At 42.4% G+C, this 20837-nt stretch overlaps 1 protein-coding gene across 3 annotated transcripts in view; it reads left to right on the top strand.

Moving 5' to 3' along the window:
• LOC141107526 (class I histocompatibility antigen, F10 alpha chain-like) overlaps nt 1–20837 on the top strand; it is a 107260-nt gene that overhangs the window by 15620 nt on the left and 70803 nt on the right. For all 3 annotated transcript variants that reach the window (XM_073598317.1, XM_073598319.1, XM_073598320.1), the window contains exon 2: nt 6521–6784. In XM_073598317.1, the coding sequence (XP_073454418.1) occupies nt 6521–6784 (264 nt within the window). The remainder of the gene's footprint in view (nt 1–6520; nt 6785–20837) is intronic.

Below are 20837 nucleotides of genomic sequence, written 5' to 3'. Positions count from 1 at the left end.
AAAAGTCAGCAGCTGCAGTATTTGTAGCTGCTGACTTTTACTTTTTTTTTTTTTTTCGCGGGACTCCCTCTTTAATGTTGATTCTGCCTTTTTGTATTTCTTGGGATTCAATGTTTATGTAAAAAGGAGACCCTGATAGTCCTATGTATGAGAGCCCCTAGCCCAGGTTGGGCATTTGTTAATCTTGATTTGGATGGACTCCTTCATATGCATACAGCCCTGGGAACCATTTTCTGTGTTGGTTGTATAAAAACTGTTTCGATTTTGCTCAGACTGAGGTGTGGTTACATAGTTAATTGGACTGAAAAAAGACACAAGTCCATCTAGTTCAACCATAAAAATAAATAAATAAATAATATCATACAATGCCATTTACACAATTCTATACCCATAGTTGATTCAGAGGAAGGTGAAAAACCCCAGCAAAGTATGATCCACTTTGCTACAACAGGGGAAAAAAATCCTTCCTGATCCCAGAGAGGCAATCGGATATTCCCTGGATCAACTTTACCTATAAATGTTAGTAAATGTTAGTGGTTGAGTGCAGGTAATGCACAAATCATATCGCCCAATGCACAGGACATCCATTTCTGGGCGCCGGGGAAGTGTTGTGTGGTTTTTACATTTTAGCTCTGCTGTAGGCAAGCAGCAGGATTTACTTTCTGCGGTGCGATTTTCATGTCGGTTTTCAGTGCGATTGTCAAAGATAGTAAGCCCTTGTTCACACTTCTCATATGGAAGTAGCACCACTTTCAGCTTGACTTTGCTATGCCACTTCCCTGCTACTTCAAAACAACTTCAGCCAAGGTTCACACTGCTGCAGGTGAGAAATTGTGCGAAATTCAGATGAACTCGCCCAAATTTCAAACCTGCAATGCAGTCCGACTTCAGGGGTGAATTGACAGACATTTGTACAGGTTTGTGCACAGATGTCTATTCAAATCTCCCCAGAAGTTGCTAAAAGTAGTACAGAAACTACTTTTGGGAATCGGTGCAGCGTGCGTTTTTTTTTTTCTGCAGGTTACCATGCAATCGGAAACGTGCAGATGTAAATAAAGCCTAAATGGTGACACCAGCATGCTGCACATTGCTGCATGTTTTTAAAATGCACAACAAAGTGTGCTTTTTTTTTTTGTGGGTTGCATTCAGAAATACGTAGATGCGAACAAATAGCAGTGCAAGCGCAACATGTGTTGCCGCATGTTTTTGAAATGCACGCAACAGCACGCATTTTATATACAGGTTGCCATGCATGAAAATGTGCAGATGCAAATGTAGCCTATATGGTAACATAAGCGTGACCTACATTGCTGTGCATTTTCTCACAGGTTGCCATGCATTTGGAAATGTGCAGATGAGAATACGGCCTAAATGGTAATGCAAGTGTGATGCACATTGATCATTTTCTAAATGTACAGATGCAAACGAATGGGTAATGCAAGCGTGATACACTTTGCCGTGTGTTTTCTTGCGGGTTGCCAGATGTTCAGAAAGGTTGCCGATGCAAATGAATGGTAATGCAAGTGCGACATGCATTTCCACGCGCTTTTGAAATGCACAGCAAAGTATGCATTTTCTTATGGGTTGCCTTGCGTTCAGAAAGGCGCAGATACAAACCAATGGTAACGCAATGGAGGGACACATGTTTTTCAAATGCCTGACAGCACATATTTACTAAGTGAGTTTCCGCATGTTGGGAAATGCACAATGCGAACACCTTCTAAATGGCAACTTAAAGTGGTTGTAAAGTCAGAAGGTTTTTTTTATAATAATGCATTCTATGCATTAAAAAAAAAAAAAAAAAACCTGTGTGCAGCAGTCCCCCCATACTTAAAAAAAAAAAAAATATATATATATATATATAGCCAAAGATATAACAAAATATATAATGTGTATATTCGCAAATTCAATTAGCAGCTGCAGTGAAAAATTTTAACAAAGACTGTATTTAAATAGGGTGAAGGGTTGATATGTTTTGTTTTTTTATTAGGCAGAGGTGTTTTTCGGATTGTCTGGGACTTTTAAAAACGAAAAGGGATTTAAGGTGACTAAGTTTTTATGTTTTTTTATTTTTTTTTTATACAGTATGTGCTGTTTATCTCTTTCTCACCTGCCTATCTCCAGCACTGACCTGAGGACTAGCAGGGAGGGGTGAGACCTTGCAGTGTGACGAGCACTGATTGGGTGTCGGGCTGTCTTAAGCCTCATACACACAATTGGATTTTCCGACGGGAAATGTTGGATGACAGGCTGTTGGCGGAAAATCCGACCATGTGTATGCTCCGATTGTCGAATTTTCCATGGACAAATGTTGGATGGCAGGTTTAAAATTTTCCGTGGACAAATGTGTGTTGTCGGATTTTCCGAGCGTGTGTACACAAGTCCGTCGGACAAAAGTCCAAAGTACAAACACGCATGCTCGGAACCAAGGACGAGCCGTAAGCGGTCGGTCTTGTAAACTAGCATTCGTAATGGAGAATTCAAATTCGTGACGCGGTAAATTATGAAATCTCAAAATGCAGCGCACAATTCTCTTCTTTAATAGGATAATAATGAAGCTGCTTTGCTGGTGATACTGATGGAGTTCTGCCAAACGTATTTAAAAGCGCATTTTTTTTTCTAGTAATATCAAGAATAATATTACCGTATATACTCGAGTATAAGCCGAATTTTTCAGCACATTTTTTGTGCTGAAAATGCCCCCCCCCCTCCTCGGCTTTACTCGAGTCAAGCACTTTTCTGCAGCAGAGAATTACGTTTTCTATTTTTTCTCCGTATCTCGGGGCCACTTAGTGCTAGGAACCCCAAATTATGTGTGCAAACCCAGTGGAACTAGCACTGCTGGGGTTCCTAGCACCAAGTGGCCCCGATATACGGGGCCCCAAAGTCGGTTTGGAAAATGTCATTCTCTGCTGCAGAAATGTGCTTGACATTTTCCGAACGGACTTTGAGGCCCCGTATCTCGGGGCCACTTGGTGCTAGGAACCCCAGCTTTGGATATATTGTAGTGCTAGTTCCACTGGGTTTGCACACCACATTTGGGGTTCCTAGCACCAAGTGGCCCTGAGATTTGGGGCCCCAAATTCCGTCAACTGTGTCCATCTGCAGCAATGTCATTTCGGGACCCTTTGGGTCCAGAGACCCAAAATTTTGGCTGCAGCCAGGGGGCATCTAGGAACCCTTAACTACCAAGTTTCACATTTGGGGGACCTATGGCTGCAAATGGGCACAATGAGGCTGCAAATGGGCATTGTTGACCCTCTTTTTCACTTACAGTAGCTGTGCACTTCTCACCCTAGGCTTATACTCGAGTCAATAAGTTTTCCCAGTTTTTTTGTGGTAAAATTAGGTGCCTCGGCTTATATTCGGGTCGGCTTATACTCGAGTATATACGGTATTTTTTTTTTTTTTTTCAAGTTACCACAACACCATTATCCCGTAGTTTTTAAGAACAAAGATACAACTATGTTGGTGTTTCTTGTCAATTTTATATTGTATTTTTTTGTAACTGCCTACTCCCAAACTGTCATTTGAAGTAAAACACATAGCCAAGTATTATTCTACACAATTTTGTTTATTGTGCATTAAAAAAAGAAAACAAATAAAATTAGACATGCTATTTTCCAATAGAACTTAACCAAAAAGTGCATTCTATGCATCCAAAAATATAGAAAATATACCAAATCAAATAATTATGCAACCAAAAAATAAAATAAAAGCCTCATGCATGTGTCCTGCTTCTTAATATAAGGGGTCAAGAATGCTAAGAGTTGGTGAAAGCAGGGGTCCGTCATCCGTAGATCATTCCGAAAATCATCCGGATTATTCTCCTGGAGCTCCCGCAGCAAAGACATGTAACATAATTGGTCACGCTTAATAAAGCAACAAATTTTTGGTCTAAGAAATCCTCCTCCTCCTGTTCCTGGACTGGACTTGGGTCAAAGCAGTAACTCCAAGGCCAATAATAAATAACACGTTATCTCCTCCGATTCCGCAACATGGCTGGTTGACGAACGATCATTCAGAAACAAACTGAAAATCATGAAAGAAAAGCGCAAATTAACACTCACCAAACTTCTACTAACACAAAATTAGCAGAAGGAACCCAAAGCGTGGCGCTAAAGAGCTGAGAAAACACGTAGTGCGTCACTACGCTCGTGTTTGTTGGCCGAGAATTCCTTGCCGTTTGTATGCAAGACAAGTTTGGGCCAACGTCCTTCAGACAAAAGTCCACGGTTTTGTTGGCCAACAATCTGATCGTGTGTACGAGGCTTTAATGCTCAGCAGAAGCAGATCTGCCTAGTAAGTAAATTGAGGCGTCGGCCCCAGTGAGGGGAAAAAAAACTTTATTCCTTCAGGTTACCCTTACACATGAAAGCACTTGGGTAGTCATGCTAAAGCCCCTTTCATGCTTGTGTGACTTTTCCTGCGACTTTGGACATCAGAGTCGCATGACAAATGATTCCCAATGATAACCATTTATATCTGCAACTTAATGTCGCACGACTTCAAAGTAGTCCCTGTACTACTTTGGTCCGACTTTGATGTGAGTTGAGGACCAAAGGCCTCAAGTTTACACAGGCATTCCCTGAAATCGCAGCAAAATCGTGCCTGCAAAATTGCTGTGACTTTCAAGTCGTGGCAGTGCGAAAGGGGCCTAAGCATCCAAATAAAGCTCAGGTGCCCACTCCGTTAACAACTTTAAGACCAGGCCTCCTGACATTTTTTGTTTACAAGTTAAAATTAGCATTTATTTTGCTAGAATATTGCTTAAAACCTCCAAATATTATATATGTTCTTGTAGCAGAGACCCTAGGGCAGTGATGGCAAACGTTGGCACCCCAGATGTTTTGAAACTACATTTCCCATGATGCTCATGCACTCTGCAGTGTAGTTGAGCATCATGGGAAATGTAGTTCCAAAACATCTGGGGTGCCAACGTTCTCCATCACTGCCCTAGAGAATAAAATGTAATAAATATCCAAAACTGGTAAAATGTATAAAAGATGTTACACCAAGTAAATAGACACCTAATGCTGTGTACACACGACCGGACTTTCGATGGACTGAACTCCGAAGGACTTTTTGATGGACTTTCAACGGAGTTCCGACGGAGTTCCAACGAATCGGACATGTCTACACACGATCACACCAAAGTCCGACAGATTCGAACGTGATGAGCTTCGACTGGACTAGAATAAGGAAGGTCATAGCTAGTAGCCAATAGCTGCCCTAGCGTTGTCTTTCGTCCGTCGGACTAGCATACAGACGAACAGATTTTTAGACCGGACTTGAATCCGTCGGAAAGATTTGAAACATGTTCCAAATCCAAAGTCTGTCTGATTTTCGACAGAAAAGGTCCGCTGAAGGTCCGATGAAGCCCACACAGATTTGTTCAGTCAAACTCCGGTTGTGCGTACACAGCATAACACATCACGCTTCAAAATTGTGTACTCTCGTGGAATATCAACAAACTACAATACTTAAAAATCTCCATTGGCGAAGCTTTAAACATTTTTTCAGGTTACCAGTTTGGAACTACAGAGGAGGTCTAGTACTAGAAGTATTGCTCTCGCCATGATGTTTGCGGTAATAGCTCACATGTGTGGTATGAACACTGTTTACATATGTGTGTGCAGCCTACGTATGCATTCGCCTCTACGCATAAGCACACGGGGACAGGGGCACTTTAATTTTTTTTTTTTTATATTTTATTTAAAAATATTTTTACACTGTCCGTTCATTTATTTATTTTTTTTGGATGACTCTTTTATTGCTGTCACAAGATGTAAACATCCCTTGCGATAGCAATAAAGCATAGACAGGTCCTCTTTATGGAGACATCTGGGGTCTGGCAGATCCTGGATTTCTCTACCCTTGAAAGCATCAGATTAAAAAAAAAAGTTGATCTGATGCTTTCCAACATAAAAAATGTTTACATCCAGTCTAAACTGGAAATGTTTGGTCTCCCCTCACCACTATGGTCAGCTTTGGATCATTTCCTGCGCTCGCCGGTGAGAACGGTAACCCCAAGAAACACCAGCAAGCGGTGGGAGACCCTCCACTGCTTCTAAAATAGATTGAACGGATAATCAGCCGCTTGGATCACTTTTGGGCTAAATGTAAAAAAAAAAATAACTCCACCTGCCTGGATCTGCATGTCCTGGGCATCAGGTGATGTGATTTCCGCATCCCTAATAATTGATCAATGATTTTATTTTTTTTAAAGATTTTATTGTGCACATGAGGATTATGTATCATAGAAATGGCTATTACCGGGGGGCTCTGACACAAGACTGGGCTGGAGTGTGCTGAACATAGGTAGGTATGTACATCTTTATTACACAGGTTAGTCGACATATGTAATGGGGGGGGAGGGGGGCATTTTTAAGACTGGTTAGGCTTTATCTGGAATTTTACTATGACCGTCACACTGTGCGGAGATATGTAAGGTCTGTATGTGTCTCTCTCGATGTATATGTGTGTGTATATGTATGTATAATCTGTATTTCTCTCACAGATGGACACACTCTGCGGTATTATTACACGGCGGTCTCAGATAAAGGATCAGATTTTCCGGAGTTCTCCATCGTTGGATATGTAGATGAACATGAATTCATAAATTACAATAGCGACTCTCATCTATTTCGTCCTGTGACTCAATGGATGGAGAAGAATGAAGGACCTGAGTACTGGGAGAGACAGACACAGGGCGCAAAAGGCAATGAGCCTGTATTCAGACACAATGTCAGGACAGCGATGAGCCGTTTCAACCAAACCGGAGGTAAGATGTTATAATGTAATGTAATGGGGCTATATACAGTAACTGCTGATTCTTCTGTACACTCCTCAGCTCCTCCCACTCCAAGCCGACACCCACTCCCACTGTGTGCTACATGCACAGGCTCATATGGCATCTCCCCTCTCCCCCTCCCCCAGCATCCTTGCAACTGCCCAATTACAGTGATGATACAGGATGGCAGAGGAGTCACCGGGAGGAATGACTTAGAAGACACTCAGCCATGTATTTGATGCTGCGGTCCGGATAGAACTGTTACTCAGTTTGCCATTTGATGATGCCGGCTGTACAGACTTCTCCCATGTGATTGTCTTTGTTCCTATTGGGTCTTCCAGTCATGTGACCCGGCTTCCTCAGTAGAATTAGTTTCCAGGGGTGATTGTACACAGCGGTCAGGGGGTGCAGGATGGCGGATTGTTGATGCAGGAAATGATGTCTCACCACCATTATATGTCTGTGGTCAGTGTAATCCCACCCAAAACTGATTGATAGGTCAGTTAAGGGCTCATTCAGATGGGCTGAGACTCGCCCTGTGTGGTGAGTCTCTGTCCTCTGCATCCACCTTAGAGCTGGGCTGCCAGCACCCAGGCTGTGCTGTGATTGGTCACTGTACAAGCCAATCAGCAAGTGTCAGCCAATGGATGACCGCCAGCACCCGCTGATCGGGGAGGAGGAGGACAGCACATCCCTTAGTAAAAGCACCTCACAGTACACATACATTGGTTAGACACACATTTAACCCTTTGATCGCCTTAGATGTTTAACCCCTTCCCAGCCAGTGTCATTAGTACAGTGACAGTGCATATTTTTAACACTGAACACTATTACTGTCACTGATTCCCACAAAGTGTCAGATTGTCCAATGCAAAATTGCCGTCCCACTATAAGGCTGGGTTCACACTTGGGTGATCACAGACATCGCATTGATTCGCACCGCATTGCTGTGCAGATTACATGCGATGTCTGTGCGATGCAAATTCAGCCACACAAACTGTATGGCTGAAATTGCATCGCATTCGCACCAGAATGGTGCAGGAGGCTTTTTTTTGGTCCGCACTGGAATTGGATCACATGGGTGTTCACACCTATGCAATCTTATTCCTGAACCATTCTTGCACTGCGATCAGAGCTGGGGGTGTCATTAATTTTACATTGACACGCACAGCGGTTTGCAGATGTCAGTGTGAACCGCTGGTGATTCAGGTGGGATGAGGGAACCCGTACAGGAATTGCGCTGGTTCCTGCATCACACAAGTGTGAATCGAGCCCAAGTTGCTGTAGCAATAAATCTGCTATAGGGAGGTCGCCAGGTGGTTAAAGTGAATAAACAATATGTAAACATTGACAATATCCATAGCAAGTCATCTGCCTGGCCAATTAAAGTAAAAAAATGCATTAAAACGTGAGCCGGACTGATCTGAGACATCCTGGGGGGTACATTGGAAAAACATGTTCAGTGGCTCACATTGGTGAGAATACTGAAGATGGTAAATTAATATTTAGGTGTGATTTTACCCTTTCACTGCCAGGCCTTGCACTCAACTTTTACCCTCAGGTAAAACTATTTATGCAACTTTCACTTATTCATTACAGTATTCATAGCTTTTAAACCTTCCTCCCCACCACCATGTATTTCCGGAAGCATAGGACTGATAGAATAAAACAATAGGGCTACTGATTCTTAGACCCCATGATAGTTACACAAATGGTTATAGAAATCATTATTGGTGCACACAAACATAACTTACAAAATTCATACTAAATCTATAAGATAAAAATTGTGTTGCATTAATAAATATTTTAACCACTTGCTTACTAGACACTTATACCCCGTCCTGACGAAGCCAATGTTCAGCTTTCAGCGCTGTCACACTTTGAATGAGAATTGCGCGGTCATACAACACTGTACTCATATGATATTTTTATCATTTTTTTTTTTCACACAAATGGAGATTTCTTTTGGTGGTATTTAATCACCTCTGGGTTTATTTTTTTTTTGCTAAACAAAAACAGAAAATTTAGGGGGGGGGGAAGCAAAATGTTTTTTATATTTTAAAATTTTGCAAACAGGTCATTTTTCTTCACTGATAGGTGACACTGGTGGACAGTAAGGGGACTGATGTCCCCCTAAGGCCCCTTTCACACTGGGGCAGGAGGTGCGTCGGCGGTAAAGCGCCGATATAGCGGCGGCATTCGGCCGCTAACGGGGCAGTTTTACCCCCTGCTAGCAGCCGAGAAAGGGTTAAAAACCACCACGCGCTTTGCGGGCGGTATAGCCGCAGTGTTCCATTCATTTTAATGGGCAGGAGCGGTGGAGGTGCGGTATACACTCCACTCCTTCACCACTCCAAAGATGCTGCTAGCAGGACTTTTTTTTCCCGTCCTGCCAGCGCACCGCTCCAGTGTGAAAGCCTTCGGGGCTTTCACACTGAAGAGACAGCAGCGGCTCTTTCAGGTCAGTTTGCAGGCGCTATTTTTAGCGCAATAGCGCCTGCAAACCGCCCCAGTGTGAAGGGGGTCTAACAGAAGCTGGTTAGCAGCTTTCTTCTTTTCTTCAAGCTGTCTGCGTGAAGAGAAAAAAAAGCTGGTAACCGGCTTCTGTTGACTTCCGTGATCAGCTGTCATTGACTGACAGTTGATCACGTGGTAAAGGGCCCGCTGTGACCCATGCATTGTGGTAATATTCAATCTTAAAGTGATTCTAAAGGCTGAAGTTTCTTAACCTGAACACATTCTCTGCATTAAAGCAAAAATCTGTGTGCAGCTCCCTCCAGCCCCTTTATACTTACTTGAGCCTGATCTTAATTCAACACTGTGCATGAGAGCAGTTCCTCCTCTTTCTCCCCCTCCAGAGCCCGGCTCAGGAGGGGGTTTGCTATGGGGGCACGAGCCTGGAGCGCTGGCAGGGGAACCCCAGAAGAGGAGGATCCGGGCTGCTCTTACCTGCACCATTACACAGTGCAGGTAAGGTCTCATGCACACAGGATGTTTTACAGCTGCTTCTTTGGGCGTCTGACTTTTTTTTTTTCGCTGCCTCTAAACTCCCCTCCATGTTAGTCTGTCCATGCACACACAGGCTTTTAGCAGCGTTTAGTGGCAGGAGCTTTTAGAGGTAGGAAAAAAAAAAACAGCTAGTGCGTTCAGGAGCAGCAAAGTTTGGGGAGAAAAACCACTTGAAGCTACTAACAGCTGCTAAACGTTAATGCTTGAGCATTAATTCATTTCAATGACCAGAATAAATTTATTATTCTGGCCAATGAAATGAATTAACGTCCAAGAGCTCGACGCCTGTAAAAGCTTTAGACACTTTTACCAGCGTCAGCCATTTTTTCTGCAAAAACAGTGCTGGCTTCTAGTAGAGTCCTGTGTGCATGAGGCCTAAGTATAACATGTTATTTAAAAAAGTGCTATGGGTCTGCTGCTTACTAATGAACACAGATATTAGGACCAGTTCACACCACATGCAGACCAGTGCATTTTTTTCTGCATCAAAAACGCATGGATAGTAGATTATATGGTTTCAAATGGCATAGTTCACCCCAGTGTGGTCTGTTCCAGGGCATTCCAGTTCCAGAAAAAAAGTAAAACATGCTGCATTTTTTCTCCACTGGACTGTACTGGAATGCGGTAAAACGTACTGGAATGCATCAAAAACACACCAGACTCCAGTACAGTGAAAAACAAAGCAGGAAAAAAGAAAAAAGTATCTGGAATGCATCCAAAAACTCATCAAAAACACGTTAACGCGCATGCAGAAATCTGGAGTGCATTTTTGTGGTGTGAAGTGGCCCTTAGAGGGATTTCCCCTCATTTCTTTTCCTGGTGACAAGTTTCACTAGACAGGAAGTGGGAGTAACTCTCTAAAAGCAATGCTGAAAATAACATGATTTTCTTTAGTAAACCAGTCAGGTTTTTATTTGTGTCCTTGTTGCAGATTATCTTTCACTTCCTGTTTGTCTGTCAGAAGGAAAGAAAGTGAGGATAAATCTCCCTAAATTAGGCCTGTATAATAGGAAAACATGATAGGCGTACCAATACTTCCCACTTTGTCCAAAAGTAGAAACCGTGTTTGTTTGTGGTTTGATACACTTAACACTTACGGACCGCCCGCCACAGTTTTATGTTGCTACTTTGAAGAGGAATATCGTTATTATGGTAGCAGCTAGCTGCCATAACCCCGATATTCTCTTCTTCGGTGGGCGGTCCACTTCGAGATAAAAGTGGTCTCTGAGGCGGATTTGCCGCATTATCACTTTTATCAGTGGCAGGTGAGGGCCCCCATCCCGCCGCGCTCCGGATCCGTCAGCAGCAGCGGAGGCGATCGGATGTTGTCCCTTGTGTGACATGGAAACCAGTGAGGGGACGTCTCCATATCATCGTCTCCATATCATAGCAGGGCGGAAGCGACGTCAAAACGTCCGTTCCACCCATAGCTCTTAAAGGGCCATTTTTTTTTGACAAAATTATTTATTTTTATTGCATGTTAGTGTAAATATGAGATCTGGGGTCTTTTTGACCCCAGATCTCATATTTAAGAAGTCCTATTATGCTGGTCCTGTTATCCTGTTTACATCCCTTGTAATAGGATGTGCCACAATTTATTTTTATTTTTTTAAAAGAACAGTGTAAAAATAAAAAATAAGAGCTAAAATAAACAAGAAAAAAAAATTTAAACACGCCCCGACGAGCTCGCATGCAGAAGCAAACGCCTGCATATGAAAACGGTGTTCAAACCACACATGTGAGGTTTTTCTGTGATCGGTAGAGCGAGAGCGATAATTCTAGCCCTAGACCTCCTTTGTAACTTAAAACATGCAACCTGTAGAATTTTTTTTAAATGTCGCCTATGGAGATTTTTAAGAGTAAAAGTTTGTCGCCATTCCACGAGCGGGTGCCATTTTTGAAGCATGACATGTTGGGTATCAATTTACTCAGCATAACATTAACTAACGGCTAACTTTACTGTTGTCCTATTTTTTTATTCAAAAAATGTTATTTTTTTCCAAAAAAAGTGCGCTTGTAAGACCGCTGCGCAAATATGGTGTGGCACAAAGTATTGCAACGACTCCCCCTTAAGTGGTTAAGGGCCAGTTCACACAATAGAAACGTAGTCCGGATGTTTTTCTGCATGTGCATTTTTAATGTGTTCCAGTGCATTTTTTTTCCCCCTTGTTTTTCTTCACCTTCAATGTATTTAGGTGCGTTCCGGTGCATTTTTGATGCGTTTTACCATGTTCCAGTTCAGTGCAGATGTACTATTTTTTTCCTGGAACTGAACGCACTGGTGTGAACTATGCCATTAGAAACACATACAGTATCTCACAAAAGTGAGTACACCCCTCACATTTTTGTAAATATTTTATTATATCTTTCATGTGACAACACTGAAGAAATGACACTTTGCTACAATGTAAAGTAGTGAGTGTACAGCTTGTATAACAGTGTAAATTTGCTGTCCCCTCAAAATAACTCAACACACAGTCATTAATGTCTAAACTGCTGGCAACAAAAGTGAGTACACCCCTAAGTGATAATGTCCATATTGGACCCAAAGTGTCAATATTTTGTGTGGCCACCATTATTTTCCAGCACTGCCTTAACCCTCTTGGGCATGGAGTTCACCAGAGCTTCACAGGTTGCCACTGTAGTCCTCTTCCACTCCTCCATGATGACATCACGGAGCTGGTGGATGTTAGAGACCTTGCGCTGCTCCGCCTTCCCTTTGAAGATGCCCCACAGATGCTCAATAGGGTTTAGGTCTGGAGACATGTTTGGCCAGTCCATCATCTTTACCCTCAGCTTCTTTAGCAAGGCAGTGGTCGTCTTGGAGGTGTGTTTGGGGCAGTTATCATGTTGAAATACTGCCCTGCAGCCCAGTCTCCGAAGGGAGGGGATCATACTCTGCTTCATTATGTCACAGTACATGTTGGCATTCATGGTTCCCTCAATGAACTGTAGCTCCCCAGTGCCGGAAGCACTCATGCAGCCCCAGACCATGACACTCCCACCACCATGCTTGACTGTAGGCAAGACACACTTGTCTTTGTACTCCTCACCTGATTGCCCCCACACACGCTCGACACCATCTGAACCAAATAAGTTTATCTTGGTCTCATCAGACCACAGGACATGGTTCCAGTAATCCATGTCCTTAGTCTGCTTGTCTTAAGCAAACTGTTTGCAGGCTTTCTTGTGTATCGTCTTTAGAAGAGGCTTCCTTCTGGAACAACAGGCATGCAGACCAATTTGATGCGGTGTGAGGCGTATGTTCTAAGCACTAACAAAGACAACCTCTGGATATGATGCTGAGCACGTGCAATCAGCTTCTTTGGTGGACCATGGCGAGGCCTGTTCTAAGTGGAACCTGTCCGGTTAAACCGCTGTATGGTCTTGGCCACAGTGCTGCAGCTCAGTTTCAGGGTCTTGGCAATCTTCTTATAGCCTTGACCATCTTTATGTAGAGCAACAATTCTTTTTTTTTCAGATCCTCAGAGAGTTCTTTGCCATGAGGTGCCATGTTGAACTTCCAGTGACCAGTATGAGAGAGTGAGAGCGATAACACCAAATTTAACACACCTGCTCCCCATTCACACCTGAGACCTTGTAGCACTAATAAATCACATGACACCGTGGAGGGAAAATGGCTAATTGAGCCCAATTTGGACATTTTCACTTAGGGGTTTACTCACTTTTGACAGCGGTTTAGACATTAATGGCTGTGTGTTGAGTTATTTTGAGGGGACAGCAAATTTACACTGTTATACAACCTGTACACTCACTACTTTACATTGTAGCAAAGTGACATTTCTTCAGTGTTGTCACATGAAAAGATATAATAAAATATTTATGTGAGGGGTGTACTCAATTTTGTGAAATACTGTATATTCTTCCCATACATTGCAGATCACCTGGTATGTGAGGGTGGATTGGGGGGGTTCTGTTCTCCATCTTCATATCTGCAGAGTGAGATCTCAGGCACGGCTGCCTCTGGCAGTGAATAATAAAAATAGTGAAAAATTGGGCGCAAAACCATATATACATATGAATGTCAACCAGACCCACATAGGTGTGACATAATAATCAACACATATACCATAAAATATATAAAACCAGTCCAATATAGAGAAATGTGAAACAAATATAATTATATCTGTGAAACAAATATAAATGGGTGTATTTCTTCTGTGTGGGTGAAATCTCCAGCACCGTGCCTTCATAAAGTGCAGTGTGATAGTTTCTTGTGAAAAAAATGCTTCACCCGAAGTGACAAATAAATCTGCTCACCAGATGTCTCTGGCCACAAGGTGACCACCAGGCATAAAGTATGGAAAACTTCCTCAGCAAACCAGGATCCTCCAAGCCAATTAGAACTTCAATCGAGCATCTCCAATATTGATCAAACCTCATACAATCATAGATGGTGAATGGTGATCCTCTGATTTACACTCAATGCAAATCCCAAATGCTCCTTATCCTTATCTTAGATCTGTAAAGATTGGCTCTCCCAAGAATGAGCCAAAAAACGGAAATATAGTGTAATACTGTTTTTATTGTCAGAGGACTTACATGCCTTAAAACGTCCAGCAGATGACAGCTCAGCTGTGGGATGAGGCAGAGGGGCCGATCCGTCACTAGAATGTGAAATCAGGAATCACGGCATACATCTCAGCTGGGGGTGGAGGAGATCGCTCCTGTGTCTAACATCTACAGCCTCGCTTTCAATGCGTCTTCTGGAAGATGGACAATGGACTGCCTCTGGCTGTGAGTTTCTCCAGATTTGGAGTGAAACTTGGTAAAGTCTCTATGAGCCGCTTACTGTTCTCCTTGCTGGAGGATCACAGATATCAGAAAGCAAAGCTCTGTCTATCCCAGGCTGCCTCCATACAAAGAACCCGCACAGAACAAGGCAAGGAAAGTCAGTAATGAGGACAGGATCAGCTACAGGGAGATCATGAGCAATACGGGTCTAACGCCTTGCTGGGGAAATTTCTCCTCACTTCCTGTTCTGGTGTTACTGTAGTCTGCTTGACATGATGTGTGGGAAAAACTCCAAGGACCGCAATAAACAGATAATCCAAGTTCTATTCTTCTCTTTAACCACTTGGCCTCTGGAAGGCTTTACCCCCTTCATGACCAGGCAGTCTTTTTGCTATTCAGCACTGTTCTACTTTAACTGGTAATTGTGCGGTTATGCAACACTTTACACAAATGAAATTTATTGAGAAAAAGAGTATATCTGCTCAGAAGGAATATATAATAGAATATTTGGTACCTACATCCCCAAATTGGCTGAAGAAAAAGGAGAATTGGGGCAAGTGGGATTTTACTGGTACCGTCTTAGGACATTACAACATTTTCCCTAAAATCTATTTTTTATTTGGTATTAAATTAAAATTGTGTACAAAGGACATATAAATGGTAGTTCTTCTATTGTATTCAACACACCTCAATGGAAGTCGCTCATCTCAGGGGTTCCTCCAATGTACAGATATCACATTCTCGACATGTTTGACATTTATCCGCTTCTTCAGGAGAGGAAAACACAAGCAGAATAGAGGGAAGGACCTACACTAAAGATAATAAAGACATTTTTTCTAAATACAGGTAAACGGAGAAAGAGAACATTCTTCTTTATATGATTAATACAAAAATACTGAAAACACTGGAAAGGTATGAGAGCATTTACCTCAGAAATCAGATCAAGGCTGGCATATGGCAGGGCATCAGGGCCACCACTTCTGGGCGAGTATGGGAGCACATACACGGGTCCTATGAACACCCCTAAACATATCGTATATAAGCCATAAAATCTATCATCATCGGATCAGTTAGCACATTGTATGACTGACCTCCCCCAGAGTGGCTACTCTCCTCCCCCAGAGTCTGTGGGGCAGTCATTACTCTGTTTTGGGGTCACTGATGTAAGGGGGGAGTAAATACACCCCTCACCTTGGGGTCCTCACTCCCCTCTTTGTGAACACTGAGCTCATCCCTACTTGGGGGGGATTAAAGTAATTGAAGTGGTTTACCCACCCAGCAGACAAAGGGTAAGAATTGGAATGGGAGAAGGAAGTCCATGTAATACGGCATTTATACATATTTTATGGCATCTTTGGTATATTTGGGGTCTTTTCAGTCCTCCATCAGTGGATGTGTTCCTTGGTCTGCTACCTGACTCCACAGCTGCTATAGTGTGAAATGTAATGTGAAGTGTTGGAGGGCTGCTTTATCCAATCACTGACCGCCCTATATTTGTTTTACTGCTACAGGGCAGACATGTGTGTGTGTATATAGTGTGTGTATAGTGTGTGTATAGTGTGTGTGTATAGTGTGTGTATATAGTGTGTGTATAGTGTGTGTATAGTGTGTGTATTCTACACAGCGGGAGCTGATCAGCAGGTCCGGGCAGATTGCCATTCTGTCAGTAAGGGAAGCATTAATCCTGTGTTCCTGCAAAGCAGAGAAACAGATCTATGCCTTCTTCTAGTCAAAGCTCCTCCCCCACAGTAGTAACATACCAGCTAGGCACACAGTTAACCCTTTGATCGCCCCTGATGTTAACCCCTTCCCTACTAGTGTCATTAGTACAGTGACAGTGCATATTTTTAGCACTGATCACTGTATTAGTATCACTGGTCCCCAAAAAAGGTGTCAAAAGTGTCAGTGTCTGTCCGCCGCAATATTGCAGTCCTGCTATAAGTCGCTAATCGCTGCCATTACTACTAGGGGAAAAAATCCATAAATATATCCCATAGTTTGGTTTGCGTAAAATTTATAGCATTTACAATCAATATACGCTTATTGGGATTTTATTTACCAAAAATATGTAGCAGAATACATATTGGCCTAAATTGATGAAGAAATTAGATATTCATTTTTTTTTATTGGGTATGTTTTATAGCAGAAAGCAAAAAAATATTGTTTTTTTTTTTTCAAAATTGTCGGTCTTTTATTATTAGTAGTAGTTCAAAAAATGCAGAGGTGATCAAATACCACCAAAAAGAAAGCTCTATTTGTGGGAAAAAAAGAACACCAATTTTATTTGGGACAGCATCGCACAACCGCGCAACTGTCAGTTAAAGTAATGCAGTGCTGTGTCACAAAAAATGGCCTGGTCAGGAAGGGGGTAAATCTCCTGGAGCTGAAGTGGTTAAAGTTTACCTGTACTATGCTTGTTCAGGATGAAGTAACAGGTTCTCTTCATAGTCCGGCTTCTCTGCTGCGGATTCCTTCACCACATTCCTTGTCACTCCTAACCCACCAGAGACTCTTCAAGTCTGACAGTTTAGATGAAGTGACTTCCAATATATTTCATAGACCGGCAACAATATGGAGATTATTATCAGATAGTAATCTGTGTGATCTGAGAGAACGGCTTCTACAAAACTCTTCATCTGCTCAGCTCTGTTACTATATAAAGAGGTTCCACACAACTAGATTGTCTTTGTAGTGACTCCATATTTTAATAAATAGAAGATAAAACAATAATAATATTCCCCTCATAGGTAAAAAATGCCCCACAAATCCCTCCAATGAAGTGCGGACCCCCCTCCCTGTACATCCTTCTCCTGCACCCGTCATGGTTACATCCCGTCCTCAGATACTTCTGCTCCATGTCAGAGGAGAGACTCTGGGGCCATAGAGATAAATACAAGAGAAGTCTACTTACAGTGGTGCCCGGGGGGGTCTCAATCTGGTCAGATTTATCCAACCCCTCCCCCCCCCATACACCTTTGCAAAAACATATCTCCTGGTTCTCACAGCTTCAAAGCAAAGCCTTATGGTGCAGTACTCTTACAGTACTAACCCAACTGTCCAGAAAAAGCGAAATCCTTTGCGAAACGCGTTGATGATCTGGATTTGGAGAAGTAATTGGGCACCAGTATAAAGAATTGTGGATTAAGATTTGTATAATTATTAATGGTGCCGTACTCCCATTCCATTGTGTATAATTCCGCCAATATACAGCCCCTTTATTGGGGGTTATGTTTTTATAAATGTGACGTTCTTTTATTGATTGTAATAAACTTTATGCTTATATATATATATATATATATATATATATATATATATATATATATATATATATATATATATATATATATATATATATATATATATATATAATCTCCTCTGCCTCATATTGTGGCGGTAAAGTCCGCCTTTTTTAAACAATTTATTCCGTATGTTTTTGTTATCTTTTATCTGTCAGTAAAACTTGTCAGAAGTGATTCATGCTGATGGCAGAGAAGGAAGACCACAGGCAGAAATGACACTTAGTGCTCTTGAGTTAGACAAGTACACACTATAGAGGGATGTGCTTTGTTCATATTTCATGTCTGAGGTTTACAACCACTTTAACCGCTTCAGCCCCGGAAGAATTTACCCCCTTCCTGACCAGAGCGTTTTTTGCGATTCGGCACTGTGTCACTTTAACTGACAATTGCGCGGTCTTGTTTCGTGCCTCTCAAACAAAATTGTCGTCCTTTTTTTCCCCACAAATAGAGCTTTCTTTTGGTGGTATTTAATCACCCCTGCGATTTTAATTTTTTGCGCTATAAACAAAATAAGAGCGACAATTTTAAAAAAAAACGCATTTTATTTTTTAAATTTTGCTATAATAAATAAAAATATTGGTTTGCGCAAAAGTTATAGTTTACTAAATAGGGGATAGTTTTATGGCATTTTTATTAATAATTTTTTTACTAGTAATGGCAGCGATCAGCGATTTTTTTTTTTTTTTTTAATTGTGACTGCGACGTTATGGTGGACATGTCGGACATTTTTGACACATTTTTGGGACCATTGCATTTATACAGCGATCAGTGCGATTAAAAATGCACTGATTAATATGTAAATGACACTGGCAGTGAAGGGGTTAACCACTAGGGGGCGGGGAGGGGTTAATCAGTACTAGGGGAGTGTTTTCTAACTGTAGGGGGAGGGGCTGTATTTTTCACTAGACTGATCACAGCTCCCGATGACAGGGAGCAGAGATCAGTGACACTTGTCACTAGCCAGAACGGGGAGATGCTGTTTACATTAGCATCTCCCCGTTCGTCCTCTCCGTGAGGCGATCGCGGGTATCTCCGCAGCGATTGAGTCCGCGGGACCAGCGACCCGACTCACGGAGCTCCCAGCCAGCGCGCACGCAATGGCATGGCAGGGAGTTCAAATGGACGTACCTGTACGCCCATTTGCCCAGCCGTGCCATTCTACCAACATACGTCGCCGTGTGCCGGTCGGGAACCGGTTAAACACTTTCAGCAGCTGATTTAATCACTTACTGTGTATGCAGCTTCTTTATCCTTTAATCCCTGCCAGTATAAGTTGGTGCCATGACCTCTGCCCCAGGTTTCCTGTGTCAGGGTGGCTCCTTTCTCTTGCAGCATTCTATGGAGTCAAATTGGAGTTGTGTCTCCCTACACTGTGTGCATCAATATAAACACACACCCTCATATCCTAGGATGGCAAAGGGAATCCTTGGCCCCCTTCCCTCTCCCTTCTCCAAGCTAAAAGACTGACTGGAGACTGCCCTGCCCACTGCTAACTTTCCTGTAAAGACCAGAGGTTCAGGGAAGCAGCACTAAGAGAGCAGGAGCCAGCAGCATTGAAAGTTGTAACCTGCATGCACTGGGGGGAAAATACTACCAAATAGTTTACTGGGGAATGTTTATTTTACTGTGTCCAATTTGTTACATTAAAAAAACGGAGTTTAATATTACTTTAAGCTGTCACTTTTAAAACCATTTCCAGGTATAAAATCCATATAAATAATTCTACAGGAATAACAATCCATGTGACTCCCATGGGGCCCCGCAGCACAGGGGCCCATCACTATGTCTAGGTAATGATTATTAGGACAATAGTAGGACCGGGTGAGAGGAATGTATGGATTATTCTCCTCTGCCAGAATGATTGGAGACAGTAAGTATCTGTACTGTTACATTGTTTTATGGGACAACAGTCAGTGCCGGTGTTTTGTCAGATTAGGTGACCCGTCAGAATGTGTAACGGAAGTGACATTTCATCACCGCCATCTTGTTACACCCGCACTCCTCCACAATAAGGATACACTGAGAAGGGGGCAAGCGGACATCTTGTTACACCCACCGGAGTTTTGCATTGTACACTTTTTTACCAGTAAATTGAGTTTATATAGTGAAATACAGAACTTAGAACTTTGTGTAAATTTTGTGAATTTTAAAAACCGCGAACTTATGTCCGATTAGCAAACCTGTGAGATCAACGGGCTTCGTGCTGCTTTTAAAATTCAACATCTAACCAGTCAGACGGAGTTCTAAGTACTGTATTTCACTATATGAACTCACTTTACTGTTAAAAATACGTGTAAAATGCAAAACTCCGGTGGGTGTAACAAGATGTCCGCCTGCCACCTTCTCAGTGTATCCTTACTATGGAGGAGTGCGGGGTGTATCAAGATGGCGGCGATAAAACGTCACTTCCGTTACACATTCTGAACGGGTCGCCTAATCTAACGAATGTGGCTCTCTGTGGGGGCACTGGATGAGGAGGAGGGGCCAGGAGCGCCACCGGGGGACCCCAGAAAAGGAGGCTCGGGGCCACAAAACCCTTGTACAGAGCAGGTAAGTATGACATGTTTGTTGTTTAAAAAAAAAAACAAACCTTTACAATCACTTTAACCACGTGTCTTCCAGAGAAATGTTTTCATGCAAAAATGGACTGTTTGTCCGTTTTACAAACTGTTTTTCATCTGATCCGTTTTTTTAATGGAAGAAAAATAGGACTATGATGGATGAAAAACAGTCCAAAAGGGGCCAAACACACCTACAAAGGGCAAAAACGGTAAAACGTCAAATCAATATTTGGTTCCGCCCTTTGTTTACCGTTATCACTGCGCACAACTAAAGCTGAAGTTTAGCTAAAAAGAAAATTTGGCCTTACAGCTCTAGGCTCGGTTCTCACCTATGCAGTTTCCTTTAATTCATTTCTGCAGAGCTTTTTGCTGTGCATTTTTGCACGTGCAATTTTACCACGTCTTGGCCGCAATTTGTGT

Source organism: Aquarana catesbeiana, linkage group LG09, assembly GCF_042186555.1.
Source record: "Aquarana catesbeiana isolate 2022-GZ linkage group LG09, ASM4218655v1, whole genome shotgun sequence".
NCBI classification, from domain to species: domain Eukaryota; kingdom Metazoa; phylum Chordata; class Amphibia; order Anura; family Ranidae; genus Aquarana; species Aquarana catesbeiana.
The sequence above is the reverse complement of the archived record's forward strand: the minus strand, read 5'-3'. Positions and strand labels throughout refer to the sequence as shown.